Source organism: Amphiprion ocellaris, chromosome 11, assembly GCF_022539595.1.
Source record: "Amphiprion ocellaris isolate individual 3 ecotype Okinawa chromosome 11, ASM2253959v1, whole genome shotgun sequence".
NCBI lineage: Eukaryota > Metazoa > Chordata > Actinopteri > Pomacentridae > Amphiprion > Amphiprion ocellaris.
Window position 1 is genome coordinate 12,736,690 of NC_072776.1, and position 15,169 is coordinate 12,751,858.

General features: G+C 39.3%; 1 protein-coding gene across 3 annotated transcripts in view; it reads left to right on the plus strand.

The window, feature by feature from the left end:
• The first annotated feature begins 14,738 nt into the window (after positions 1 to 14,738).
• The window catches only part of LOC111574054 (receptor tyrosine-protein kinase erbB-4-like), a 316,603-nt gene continuing 316,172 nt past the window's right edge, over positions 14,739 to 15,169 (plus strand). For all 3 annotated transcript variants that reach the window (XM_055015213.1, XM_055015214.1, XM_055015215.1), the window contains exon 1: positions 14,739 to 15,145. In XM_055015213.1, the coding sequence (XP_054871188.1) occupies positions 15,067 to 15,145 (79 nt within the window). In that variant the 5' untranslated portion in view covers positions 14,739 to 15,066. The remainder of the gene's footprint in view (positions 15,146 to 15,169) is intronic.

Genomic DNA, 15,169 nt, shown 5'->3' on the forward strand with positions numbered 1-15,169 from the left:
AACGGTCATCAGAAAGTATGGTATGAAATTATGATTAATTTTACAGAACAATGTACTGTCCGTGGAGCAAGATTAATGTTTTTTTTTTAACACTGTCTATCTACTGTTCAGCTTAATGAATGACTCTTTGAAATTAAAAAAAAGGCCTACATGTTAGAAAAATGACATGCAATTTATGTGAATTATATGGACTTCCGTGAATTAGTCATGTAAGACCTAATAGGCTAATTCCCTATACATAAATCAGCAAAAGAAAAAGATAATTACAACAATGTATAAAAGACAATTTTGCCCTGATTGTGAAGTGCAGAATTACACTGAGTGTGACAGTCTGGTGCTAGAGCAAGATAGTGTTCATTTTATGTAAGGTCTGATAGCAATCAGTCATGTGAACCACTGCCACTGACACATAGAGCCAGCAATACATTTCTTTAATACTTTAAATGTGCAAAGAATTTCATTATTACTGTAACTAATTTACTGCAAATTGTTGTCGTCAAGAAAACTTAAGAACTTTAACTTTTCAGTAACTTTTCAGAAAACATGAAATACTATGCAATTCATTGCTATTTAGTTCTTAAAGGTGCAAAAAAAAATCAATAAATCAAACAAAATGGCACCATTTGGTTGGCCATGGTTAATTATTAGTGCAAGTACATTTGAGGATGTGGGTGTTAAACATATTGTTTCCTCTCTAAACTAAAGAATAATTTCAAAAAACGAAGTGTGCACTCAGACCCGCCGCAGCATACTGTACAGCCTCAGAGGCTTGCCTTAGTTTGCAGGGTAATGACTGGTGTTTGTTCCACTACAGTCTTTGTCTATGAACAGGTGGGCGCCAGAGCCTGTTGAAGCCTCTAAATGTCAGAGCAGTCTTCCTCACCCCCTTACTTCTTTAATCTGTATATTGCACACACACACTCGCACTTATTCGCGCAACAAACACACACAAAATCAAAGCTGCCTGAAGGCGGTAGCAAAACTGAGAAGTGTAAAGCCTGAACAGACCCCAAACTGTATCTTTTCATCTTCAGATTCCCCTATTTACCTGCTGTCAGTTGATTGTTTGTTCCCATCTAGATCATACCTCAGTGTGAGTCATACTTTAAGCACAGGGGTGATACACCTGCCCTCGCTGTGTGCTGCTCTTCTCGCAGGAATGCTTTTTTTCAGACGTATTAAAGAAAAAATAATTCCGTAAATAAGACAGCATTAAGAGCTATGTAAAGAAAGGATTAATGTTGTCATTTTGTGCCTTATTTACACTTTAGTAAGTATAATGTAACATGTAGGCAATGGCGATTTTTCTTTTGGAGGAATGCCAAGCAATTTTTAGTTTTCTGAAAAAAGAAACTGAAGCTGATGTGTTCTGTCATAACTGAGAGTTTTGCTGGAGTGTCATCAGCATTCAGAAGAAAAGAGAAAATTGTAAACAGGCAATTTTACTTGGTTGTTGCACCAGCCACTGTTTTTTTTTTTTTTTTTTTTTTTTTAAGAAAAAAACTTTAAATTATTTTACTTGTGCTGATGGTTAAATCTTTACGTCATTGAAAAAAAAATCAACCTCTATCATTAAAAAAATGTGACATATCATCAACCTACTACAATAACATAAGCTAAATAGTCTAAAGTCTTATTTTTATCCAATTTGCACATTTAGATAGTTATCTTGTGCCAGATTTGTCATCCTTCTTGCTCCCACTGCCTCCTCCCTTTGCTCCTGATCTGTGCACGAGCACAGACTTGCACCAGGTGAACATGAAAAGCTTACAGAGGCAGAGTAGTATAAAAACGCTGGATTTTATTTTCTGCCGACAAACTCACAAATAGATAGAAGACTATAACAGAATTGCACAAAAAACATATTGGATTAAACAATATCAGAGTCTATGATCTGGAAAATGAACTTTTGAAATTTGTCATGTGTTTGAACCCCCGGTAAAGATGATGAGACATGAAGCCATTGGTGTCATGCAGCTGTGTAGACTGATGGATGTATTTCAATGAAATCTTGATCAAAACAGCAAAACAACAGCATTTGTAGCTGTGAGCATTGCAGTGAACTGAATGTGTTTCCACCATCTTACTTGCAGTTGGAGCTTGAAAAGACAGGAGAGGTTTTTGCTACTGATATTCTACTCAGGATGTATATTGAACCTCTTGAACGAGAATCACTGTGTGTTTGTGTAACCTGAGGGCTTCTGTTGGAATGACAGGTGAGTGTTAAGTATTATACAGATACTCTATAACCCCTTTCGCAGCAGAATTCAAGCAGAGTCTTTGGACACATGGCTGAAACAGCTACGTGACTCTGATTCCAAGACTTCCACTGCTCATTCCACTTCGTCTGCAGGTCCTGTTAGACAATAAATCTTGTATGGAGATGGCAGAAGCATTGCCATCCACACCTACATACACAGACACACTTTGCACACTGACATTAATCCAAAAACACACCTCAGAATGGCACTGGACAAGCAGTCAGCCACGAGTAACCCACACAGAAAAGTTTGCTGTGAATAAATATGACTCTGTGGAGGCGTGATTTTTGGAAGGGTCTAATGTGATTGATTCCCACATTAGCAGAAAGACCATTCATGTCCTCACAGTACTAAAAATCTAGTGTAAGATAATGAAAAGTATAAGCATTTGGCACAGATAGATCCATAATGACAGATGCTATTTGAATTAAAAATGACACCTCGAATTCTTGGATTATTTTTTTTTTGGTACACTTCAGAATAAATGTCGGTTTTGTCTGAGCCACGAGGAGCGCAGCCTGTCCTCTGGGTTTCAAGTTACCCAGCAGGCAGCACTTCCAGATCTTTTTTAGCCAAGTGTGAATCCTCAGCACGGTTGTGCAATCACCTAGTGACAAGTCCTATTCCTGTTTTTCCTGCCAGGTAGTGGTGGATGTTTGGACAGGCCCTTAAACCTTCACACACGGCAGCTAAGATATGCACGCACACACACACACACACACATACGACAACAACCCACACGCCTAGTTAGTTTCTGTTACACACCCATATTTTAGAAGTTAGTCGGGCTCGTTGAAGCAGTGTAGAAATCCGGTATCACATACAGTAGTTCTGTTTAGTGATTTTGCTGCTTAGATTTGTTGTAATGTGAGACGTTGGGAAAAGGTTATCGCAATTTAGTGACGGACTGGTGTAATGTCACTGTCGAAACAGTGGAAGATGGGGTGGTGGAAGGGGTGGTGCTATCGAGCTTTACGTAGTATCTCTTGACAGTACTGGTGCTGGGCTTTGCACCGGAGTGGATGGTTTTCTGTGCTTCTGTGGCTCTTTCTACTGTGTGCAAATAGGTCATATATATGAACTTTCACAAACTTTCTATGCAAATTATGTCTGTCTTCGCAGTTAGCTGGAAATAAAGCTGCTAGTTTAGATTTTTGAGGCCAACATTTTGACACCCTGTGCAGATATCATGCTGGTTTGTCACTGCAAAGGCCTCTGGGTAATGTTGGGCTGGTTTGTGGTCTGAGCGCTTAAAAGAGCGAGGTCGCAAATTCATGTGGGGAGGAAGTAGGACTGTGGGGGAACTTCCACTTTCCTTCCGATCTGTACGGTTAAACAACGGAAAAGTCAGAAGAGGAGCAAAGTAGTTGAGGAGAGAGCAAAAGGCAGAAAAGGGCGAGATTGTAAAGTGGCATCAGCATAGACATCAGATGCATGTTGGGAAGGCAGAGAGTGGGAAAGAGGCAGAAACAATAATAGAGAAACTGAGAGAGAGAGGCAGAGAGTGAGAGGGAATGCATCTGACACAGGAAGGTAGAGAACGTGACAGAGAGAGAGAAAGTGGGGTTTTTCTAGAGCACTGCACACCTGCTGATCAGCCTGAACGCTGAAAGAACACACTGGGAAGTGAGATACAGTTTGAGGATTGCCATGTAGCAGACAGGTTTTGTGTAGGAAACTGGGATGTGAGGATGTAGACACCGGTGGCTTGACAGAAATGGATACACAGCTGCAATGAGCTGAACTGAAAACAGGAAATAAATGTGATCACAAAACCTTCTTATTTTCACACAGACAAATAAAGAGAAGGAAGTTTCATCAGATCAGGGCTATATTCAGCCTCATCTGAATGTCAGCCATGGACTGAGAAACACATGTGTTCGCTGCCATTTCCAAAAATAGACTGGCTTGGACTGTAAATATTTTTTTCATCAGTTTTTGGTCTGGCTGCGACAAGCCGGCTCCTCTGCTACAGAGTGTATTAGCAGTTTTTTGGGTGTGGGACCTAAAAGGGGTCGAGAGAAGGAGTCATGTTCAAAATTATCACAAGTGATTTAAAGGGCAACCACACATACTGTAAACCAAAGTGCAAAAATAAAATGTCAGCCCTTGATGTTATTCCATTTGCATCACATTCACTCAGTGTGGGCTGGGGAGACACAGTATGTCAGCTCCTCCCTGTATTTTTCTGCACTTTATCATCAATCGCTATCACTCCAAACTGCAGGCCCTGTGCCAGAATAACACTTCAGTTGTCTTTATAATGCATTATGTTTGCAATGAAGGGGTTCTGACAGAGCAGCGATACTCAAACTGAAATCAGAATTTGAATTATGGCACCTTTGTGTTCCACTTTCTAGTCAACTAGTCAACGCGTATTTTGCTGTCTGTAAGGTATCAACACAATAGGTCACACAGTTGTTTCTGTACAATGATGACGGCTGAGTTGTCAGAAAATCTGAGAGGACTGACTTTACTGTACTTCTCAGAAGAAGGCTGGGACAACGCTGTTACTCAAACTGAAATGCTGTCATTTCACACTGTTGATCTTGCAATTATGATATGTATAAAAAAAAAAGTAAAAATTTTAAAAAAACGTGGTGACTTAATTTTTTATAAAGTTGTGTATTTTTTAAGAGCATGACAAGTTAAAACCAGCAACAGAAAAAGTCGAAGGTTTTGAAATAACACCATTAATCAAATAATTCAATTAGACTAGTTCTTGCTGTTGATTAATTGCTGTTCATAGAGTACAGAAACCGCTTGCTATTCTCTGCCAATCAGCATTTAACACATTTGCCTAGATGCTCAGGGAAACGGGAGAAGGAGAATCAACAATAGTTGGTGCAAGTACTTTTGGCACACTTCACACCTTTTGTTTTTCAAATGTCGGTGCTTTTCTTGTGGTTGCAGGGTCTTGGGTCAAAAGAAGAGTGAAGGAGATGCTGATGGAAAAACCGACACACATCCAAGCAATGTCCATGTCTACCTGACTGAGCCTTTTGTAGAACAAATCCTGCAAAGACACGGAGACACAATTTGTTTTATTATTTGTGGAGTAAAGAATTAATGTTAAAAAATGGGGGAAAGTGTCCATAATGTCTAGATAATTATGACACGTATTTATTTGGTTGCTTCTTTGTTTGTTTGTTTGTTTCTTTCTTTTCATTTGAGTCACCCACAAATGCAGTCCTGTTTTGTTTGTTTTTGTTTTTAATTGGTTCAACTGTCATCATGTTATGCCATAAATGTCTACATTCCCATCATTGCTACTGTATCAGTCAAATCCACTTATTTACCTGTCATCCCTCACTGAGGTGAACCGAGGTAAACCTTGAACACTAATGCGTGGCTCTCATTATCACCATTTTCTGAGGCCGGGATAATTCTCTCACTGGCGATGGGACTGCAAGGCCTGAGTGAAACAAAAATGCAACACATTAGTAATTTATGTCGTATTCATGTGTACACTTCTCCTGCATTTTACATCACTAGCATTTATTAAGCTTTAAAACTACACTGGCTTCATGAAGTAAAAGGATTTTATGGTGACAGTTATGTGATTTATAGAACATATTAATTGTTTCCTCAGGCCAGCCACTAAAAAGCAGTGTGACAGTGAAAACAGGTTGTAAGTCATATTTTACTGTTTGTCAGACAGGTTTGGCAATCAGTCCCCTTTTGAAACTAGAATGTACAAAAAAATCCTGAACAGACTAACATCAGAAAACATGACGTGAATCAGTTCTCTGCTACATCTTGTTCATTCAATAATTTTATAATAACATGTACTGTAATAGTGTTTCCTTATGGAGCCATCTCACATGAGTAGACGTGTATTCTCCTACGATATATTTGGTCAAAATGTGTACATTATGTTCTAACAGGTATACTTCTTTTCTTTAATTTCTTTCTTGGAAACAATCAGTTTAAGCCCTAAGTTCTTTTTTTAATTTTTGAAATAAAAGTATTTTTCCACACAAAATGTGAAAGTGATACTGAGTTTGTGGCTTGCAGAAGAGAATTCTGCTTTTCACCTACTGTCCTTGTGATCAATCCTTCGTACCTGGAATAGACTTCTCTTGGAATTTGCTGGTCTGAAGAGATTTCTGAGAGCTTTGGATTTCTTTTTGGGACAGTTTCTTGGTGCCAATTTTGTCTCTGTATAAACCCACCCAAACAAAAAGCACACTTCATGACGTGCACTGTCACACATACATATATGAAGATTTTCTACAACATATGCCTTCATGTCTTTATGGTTTTTGCAGTATCTGTGCCCTTGGACAGCCACTACTACTGTGATGCTTTCTCTTACTGCCATCCGGTGGTGACTAACTGCTATCAAAAATGAATAACGGAGCCCAACGACAGCAGCCTGCCATCTTATCTGTTCTTGAATACAATCAAGAACCTATTTTTTTCTTGCTAAATTAAATAAAAATATGCACATATCAGTCACAGCATTTAAGTCACATAACTAAAACTGTTTAGGTCCCTCTCATGCTGCTTGGTTGTGTCAGTGTAACATCCAGATGAGGTTTCACAGTGCAACATTGCATTGTAAAGGGATTTTTTTCACTTCACCTGTCAGTGAGTTTAATATTGTGACTGTTCGGCGTATATTCTGTTAATCTTGAAAATATATATTTGAATTAATGTTTTTTTCTCTGTTTTTTAGCTTTCTGTGGGGTCCAGTAGTTACAGAAACAATCCTCTCCCACACTCACAATGATGCAGCACAAAAAGCTAAGTTCTGTACATATATGACCTCCGTTTTAATACATCCACTGCCACATCCATACTTGTCTTGCTTATCTTTTCTGTAGTTCGCCTGTACAAGCAAACGAGTGAACAGCTAATCACATACACCGTCTGCAGTGGTTATTAGAATCAGCATCAGGGAAGTGTTTATACAGCATTCAAGAAAGCCTCCCTTTGTCTCACATAGGCATTGAGAGCTTCATAATACCACGTGAATAGGTTCAAGGTGGACAGCTGTTCTACTCTGGCCCTGTGCAAACTCAGGATTACAGTACTTCAGAGTAACCAACAACTAAAAGAGACATAGCTGGAATAGTGTTTAATTTGCAAAACTGAACTGTTAGCCCATTGTGTGCCAACACAGAATTTGCATAATAAAACTTTCGAAAGTGGAATAATAATTCACACTGAGTTATTGAACTTATCTGATGCTGCCGAGGGGCTTTTTGCATGAGTAATATTTGGCAACAGAAAAGTAAACTGCCTGAAACACTATAATAAACAACTGGTGCTGCAAGATACTTGTCTGGAAACAGGCATCTTAAGAAAATAATAATAGTTATTATTACAGACGGGCTTATGTTGGTGTTGCAAGTCTCCTCTCAGTGTAAATCTGTACAAGCAGCCCCATACAAATCACAGCTTGGAATGAGTAGAGACTTTCTAAACAGACTTAAAGTGAAGGTAATGCTGCATCCTTTGTTGGTAAGCTAATTGAAGTAAACATTTTAATATTAGCAAACTCTATTTTCACAGAGTGCTTTCTTTCTTCTCCCTTTTACTTCAGTTTTCCTTTTAACAGACGTCAAAACTTCAGAGTCCATCAGAGGTCCTTTGCATTGTTGCAATTACTATGCATCCTGCTTCAAGAGTGCACTACAACGCCCACACTGGTCATTAATGATGGTAGTTTCATTCCTATCCTGTAGATGGCAGCATTATAAAGAGAACCTCCCAACTGCTATGCTCATTCCTTCTACCTAACCCATCCTAATAGTGCAGAGGCAAAGCTCATCTCAGGCAGCATTAATAACTTGAGAAAAGTCGTCTCTCTGCCTCATCCTCAGGTCTCACTTGACATGGTTGGCCTCATTTGAACTTTTGACCGGCCTGTAATTTGCAGTGTAAGCGATCCAATTTACAACACCTTCACAAGGGCACATGAACACAATTATTCATTGCTGCGGTTCAGGCTTCACAGTATGTGTGTGTGTGTGTGTGTGTGTGTGTGTGTGTGTGTGTGTGTGTACGTGTGATACTGCAGATGGAGAAAAGACAGCGTGACAGAATAGAGGTGTGAACGCAAATGTGCACACAATATATTCCAGTACAAATAAGGGCAGTGTACGCAGCATAAGCATCACATAAAAACAGAAAGGCATAACAGCCACACACTGCATCACACTGCAAAGTCGTCATCTAAGCTGCAGAGACATTAGCGCTATGGGCATTGATATGACTGATAATAATGTTTAAAGTCTGGTGTCACTTTAGTGAATCAACAGACATCTGAACTCTTGCCCTGCAATGCACAAAAAAAAAAAAGAAAGAAAAAAACATGACGCATCACCCTCATCCTAAAACTAATCTGGTGGTTTTTGGGGTTTTGAGTAATTCCATCACAACCCACAGCAAAATTAGGCCGCTTCACTCAGTGGACAGTGAGCATTCGTCAGCAAACTCCGCAGTGAGATGCGACTCGATGGCAGTCAACATTTCCCCTAATGGGAAACAATTACACACTCAGTGGCTTCTTCAGTGACTTCTGATGAGACTCATTCACTGAGGAAATGGCCACGTAATCATGTGTGTGTAATACGCTAACGCTGCTTATTGCTCACTGAGTCAGGTTCATGCAGAGCCAGTCAGAGTTTCAGTTGACGCTTTAGCCACCATATGAGTTGGATGACAGGAAAAAATGCGAAAGGGAACAGCAATAAGTGTAAAACATGCATAGTGAGAGGAATGTCTCTGTTGTGTTGTATTTTTCACTTTATATGTGTGTACCCAGGACTCCTACAAAGCCAAATAATCCCTGATGCCTCTTCTTTCTCAGGAGAGAGACTGTGTGAATAAATGACACCCAGTGTCAGGCCCAGGCACTTTTTATGATTTATTCTTAGCTGGACTACTACACTGATGTAAACACAGTGAAATTTCTCTTCCATACAGGCATTCTGGATGTCATTTTTTAGCTTTAGTGTCCTTTTTAATACTGAGTCACTCAATACCGGCTCAGCTGTCTTATACTAGGAATTACACTAATAGAACCCATTGCTCTAAAGTGTTCCTTCGGCAGTTTGAATAAAGATGCTGAGAATTTTTTGTCTGTTTTAATATATCACTGATGTCAGGTCAGTAATCTCAGCTTCAGATTTCCTTAGCTCAAGTTTTATTCGTGAAATGTTTGCACATGTAAACTGCTGCAAATAGCTTTTTATTCTTGTAAATGTTGCTTGTGTAGAAGTTGTGTACACAATAATAGTGACAGTGCAGGAGTCTGTCAACATTTAACTTGTTGATTGGTATGACAGAATGTTATCACATGAAGATTTCATGTCTGTCCTGTGAGGGACATAAATCACATAATTGTGGCTCCCGATAATGGAATTATCTGTCATCAGCAGACAAAATTATAGTTCAGATTTTAGTCAGGCTTTTGATTGATTTGATAGCTTTTATTTAGCACTCTTCTTAGAACTAATTTTATTTACTGATTTCTCTATTTGTTTACATATTTAATCTATCTAATGTACAGTTTATGACTTCCTTTTTTGGGCATTTTTTATTCTATTTACATATTGTTTTGGATAGATAGATTGATTGAATTAAAACTACTATGTATAATAACTTGAATAACCTTTGTGCTGTTTGCTCCATCTCCTCTGATGGGCATTTTGAGTTCTTCAGTGAGAAACTTACCTTCTGATGTGAATCACGAAGCTCCAAGCTTCCTGACTCACCCATGACAATTCAGACCACTTACAGATATCCCCATTTAATTCCTGTTATGCAATATTTCCTGGTTTGCATATGATTACTGATCTTACATATATTATGGTAGTTATGCACTGAAAGCTGATGCAAATAGTAAGCAACAGTGTGCACACACACACACACACACACACACACACACACACACACATATAGATTAGCAGGGTTAAGTAAAACTGATACATTAATTAACTGAAATTACATTAAAATATGAAAAAAAGTAAATGGACGTGCCATTTTTTTGTCTTGTTATTTTCGTAGGCATGTAAGAAATACCATAAAAGCAGATTATATTTATTTCTGTTGCATAATGTCTGCTGTAACAAAAGCAGAAGGCTTTCTAGACTCTATATTCCACTGTATAAGTTAAAAATGAACAAAAAACAAGCAACAAAAGAAACAAAACAATGGACCTGCAAGTACTGATATTTATAAAACTCAGAACAACTTCAATTTACACTTGAAGCATTTTTAGTTTATATTTTTTTTCTAATAAAACTTGTGGACTGATATTAGGTTCACTATTTAGCTCTCTTAGCTATGGGATTACTTCACATGTTTTGTATTTTGGTGCTGAAAAGGAACAATGTGGTCAAAAGAGAGGAAATTTAAATGGTGCTGTGGGACGAGCAGCTGATGAGAGCAACAAAAGAAACCAAGGTTTAGGTAAAAAAACAAAACAAAAAAAAAAAAAAAACAACAACAAATACATCAGTGTTTGCTTTAAGCACACAAAATGACCAGAAGAACAGCAGATTGTGACACATTATAACACCCACGCCATGCTGAAAAGACAAAACAATGCACATGAGTATTATCCTATACATTAAAGAGGGTAAAATGGTTTAAAATTCCATACAGACCTCAGTTACTATATCATTAATACATGTTGATTCCTGATGTTTAAATGGTAGTTTTGATAAGACTTCATCTTTGCCAAAAAGTGTTCATTAACAATGAATAATCACACGAAGGAGCGGGAAGGTGGTTGCTGATTGAATTTTTATCAGTCAACATGTCAAATGATGTGTCATCTCTCTTTATCTATCCACTGTCTTGTATGACTTGAGAACAGCCTGCAGCCTGAGATGTCAACTGACAGATAGAATCAATGGCAATCTACGCTTGAAAATTCTCATTATTGCTGTTTGTCCTTGTCATTATGGAATGAGATTCTGTCCAAAACCCACATCTGATCCAAAATGATTAATACTTCTATAAATACACAGTTTACACATTTGCATTGTTAATGAAACAAAGAGAGGGGGAAAAAACACAGACCTAGTTTGGGTGTCACATTTGTGTTTTTATTGAACTGCAGTTATCAGTGTTCACAGCGATTACATGCAGCCATACAGATATTGATTTGGTATTCCAGTGCTGTGCACGGAGTCTAACATACTCTGAGGTGTTGTGATAGTCTTTTAGCTCTTTCGTTGCCTTCCGAAGACAACTTCAGCATTATCTATTCAACAAACCATTTCTGTTTTGACAATAACAAATGCTTTTAAGTTTTTGTAGCACTGGCATCTAAGAAATGGGTGATTTTTTTTCCCCTTTGAAAGAAGTATTCATCTTCTTTCTCCCTCATTGTTTAGGGAAGATAGAGGCACAGCTAATGACTTAACTGTTACTTTTGTCTCGCTCAAAAAAAAAAAAAAAAAAAAATAGAAACAATTTAGTGCTGAATGCCGGCTTTCACATGTGTACTGGTAAGACTTCATTTGATCTATTAGAAGTCCTTCTCTTAACATGGTATTTGAAGGTCATTTTACCACAAGCAGAGAGAGACCGAGGTCAGTAAGAGCTTTGAACCACATCTAAGTACATGCTTTTCATTTTCTACATAGCCATGTGATGCCTCTCCAAGGAGCAGTTGAACTTTTCTACAGTCAACATACATTTTTGCTGAGATTTGGAGTTGCTTTAGAGCGTTATATTTCAGGATCAGCCACATCTAATGTAAAAGTAGAATAAGATCTAATAACAAAATGACCAAATTGTTAATGAAAATCCTCAGCTGTCTTACTGGGAAGTCACCAGTACAAGACACATATATGAGTCCTCAACTTCCTTCATCTCTGCAACATGTGGCTGGGGCAGTTTATCATACTGAAGGTTTATCTAAGTGTGGGGGAGAAGTGCTGTGCTGCAGGGAGAGATTGCCTTTACTTGCACGGCACCAACAGAGCAAAACAATGTGCCGCATGATAAAAAATTGCTTCATAACTCTCACATTGTGTGTCTGGCATCATTATGAGGCACAATAGCCTCTGGAGGGCCCAGCTTTTATTGGCGTGCCTCTTGCAGCAGCAAAGTCTCATCCATTAAACAAATCAGGGGGTTATGTATTAGATTAGCTGTACAGCAGGCACTGGGGAACGCCTAGAAGAACACATGAAACCTCGTCTCCTTCCCTCTTATAATCCCTGGAATAAATTACCTAATTGACAACATTAGGTTGATACCGTCAGAAGGTGCCTCTTAAAGCGTAATGTATAATGAAAATACACAACGTTGCTAAATTGCATTTTTGGTATTAGAAATGATAAACGGCAGCCATTTGGGGCATATTTAGAGGGAAGCCTCTCCTCATCTCACGCTGCCAGATCTCATTTTTCCATATTTCTTAATAAATTTGCGGTGTCAGTGATATTAAAAGCTCATTTCTGCTGAGGAATATTTAATAAAGCTTCCGTTTGATAGGAAGCCAATGTCAAACAGTGAGTCAGGAAACTAGTTGGTGACAGCTTGAATCGCCCACCTCCCACTGTGTCGCTCCGCTGTTCCTATGACCTGGGTGGTGAGAAATGGGCTGCCCCCCACTGGCGAAGGGTCACCACTGCAGCAGAGGTTCAAGAAGTGCCCCTCACAGTTCAGTGCACTATTCATTTTGCAGCCAGGCTAAAAAAAAAAAAAAAGAAAACACAACAGAGCCTTTTGACTTTCTTCAAAGTGAAAGCCGAGAGTGACTGCATCCCATTTTCCAAAAAGTGTTGGGTACACTTGGATCAGGGAAGTTCTGCTCAGTGCTCCAGTTTCAGAAACAGCACCAGGCCAGGCAGTGGTTGTGTGTGTGTGTGTGTGTGTGTGTGTGTGTGCCTGTGTGTGTGTGTGTGTGTGTGTGTGTGAGCAGTATACCTCCCTATTAGAGCAAACAAAAGCCCTGAATGATCTCTGGGGAGCAGTGACCTGCCTATAGCTAAAAGAAGGATGTTTACGGGCTTGAGTGGATTATTGCTCGGGCATATACAGGACTTTGATGTAACGGAAAATTTAAAAAAGAAGGTAAACCGCCTCCTGCAGTCATAATAAAGCTAACAACCGCTCACTTTCAGAAGAGCATAAACACAATACTTTTATCCCTTTTAAGGCTCCATATGGTGAGAACTTAGTTGCAGTTGATAGTGCCTGTTAGGGTGCCTTAAATATTAAATCTAGTATCATAGGAGCCTTTTGTGTCTCAACTTAAATCAAGGCTAACATTCATTATGCATATTTGAAGGGGAAATACAATTATTTCACCCTTTTGCAGGTACACTACGTGCATTTAAACTTTATTTATCCAGGAATATACAATTTAACTACGCAAAGCAAAATGAATCTGATGAATATGCAACAGTAAAAGTTCATTGCACTTTGTTACTTTGCTTATACGGATTAAACCAAGCCTAACACAAGCAGTGTTGCACATTTCTGGCCTTTTTCAGACTTCGATTACACTTTTCTGCGTGTGTATGTGGGTGTCAAGGGAACTTAGGGTGGGGGACAGTCAGAGTGCAGGATTTCTGTCCAGATGTGTGGACATATTGGAACTCCAGGAGGCGTTCACCCCTCTCTTAAAGTGCAAAAGTAGGCAGCAGCTGGTGAAAGTAATAACCTTTCATCACATTGTTTCCTGTACCCCCATTATCTTGGTTATTTTTTCTGTCACTGCAAAGTCACTGCTTTCAAACTATTACAAATAGCTCAGTGAGCACAATAATATCACTATCTAAACGTTCTGTTTGACTTTTATTCGTATCATTTACACTGAGCCATCCCTGGGTGGGGGAGTGATTATCCTGGATATGGAGAGATATTGCCTTCAACAGTAATGTGGCCTGATAACTGAGGGAAAAATAGAAATCGTTGCTTAAGATGCAGCATGAAGAACAAAAAAATCAATTGAGTTATAATTTGGCTGCCAAAATATCTTCCTTTATTTGCCTAACATCCTTATGTTGTATCACAGCCTTGTAAAATGAAATTTAGACAAGGGGAAGAAATATTTTATGTCCCAGAAGCTCAAGCAAAAATAACAATTCAATCCACAAATAACCTGACAATGAAATCTATTCTATGTGCATCACTTTCACCAGCAAATACAGTGCTGACAGTTCAGTATTAAATCAACGATTCCAGAATGAAACTTATCGAATCCGGATAAGATCTTCCAAAAGCGCACAGGAAGCCGCATGGAAGTGGGATTCGGCTCTATTTTACTCATTACACCTATAAATCCTTCTGGCAGAATTTATCTCAGCTGTGTTCAATGTGACAGGTGCAGCAGATTCGACGCACAAATTCAGAGGGTTTTGGCATCTTGAGAGGACCAATGGCGTTGCGCATTAAGTTGTGGCTGGCGGGCTTTGGAGTGATCGTCGGGCACCTGCGCCAATCAGAGCGCACGTAGGAGGAGTCCAGGAACTCGGAGGTGTGTCTGAAGAATGCGAGTCTGCAGCTGCATACTGTATCCAAGTCGGGGAGTAATGGCATGAGTACCGCTTTACACTATTTAGACAAGCTTTTCAGTGCGTGCGTTGGAAACTAATATTCGTCTCTTTCTGCGTCCACGTCTGTCACACGTTTGGGCCCGAAGGCGCAGAGAGGCGAGGTGAAGGGCGGTCGGACAAACTGTAAACTTAGTCAAAAGCGACAAAAGTCCCCAAAACTCGGCACGCTGACGAGGCGTCAAACGCCAAACAATTCACCCTTTCTGGCTGCTTCAAAGAAGGATACGCTGCTGGACATGTGAATTTAAAGGAGATACTTGCTAAGCACAACAATGAAACCAACGACTGCCCTGTGTTGCTTCGGCTTTCTCCTGACTTGCCTCGTGTTTGGGTTCAGCTCTTCACAATCAGGTGAGTGAATGCCAACATGCCTGC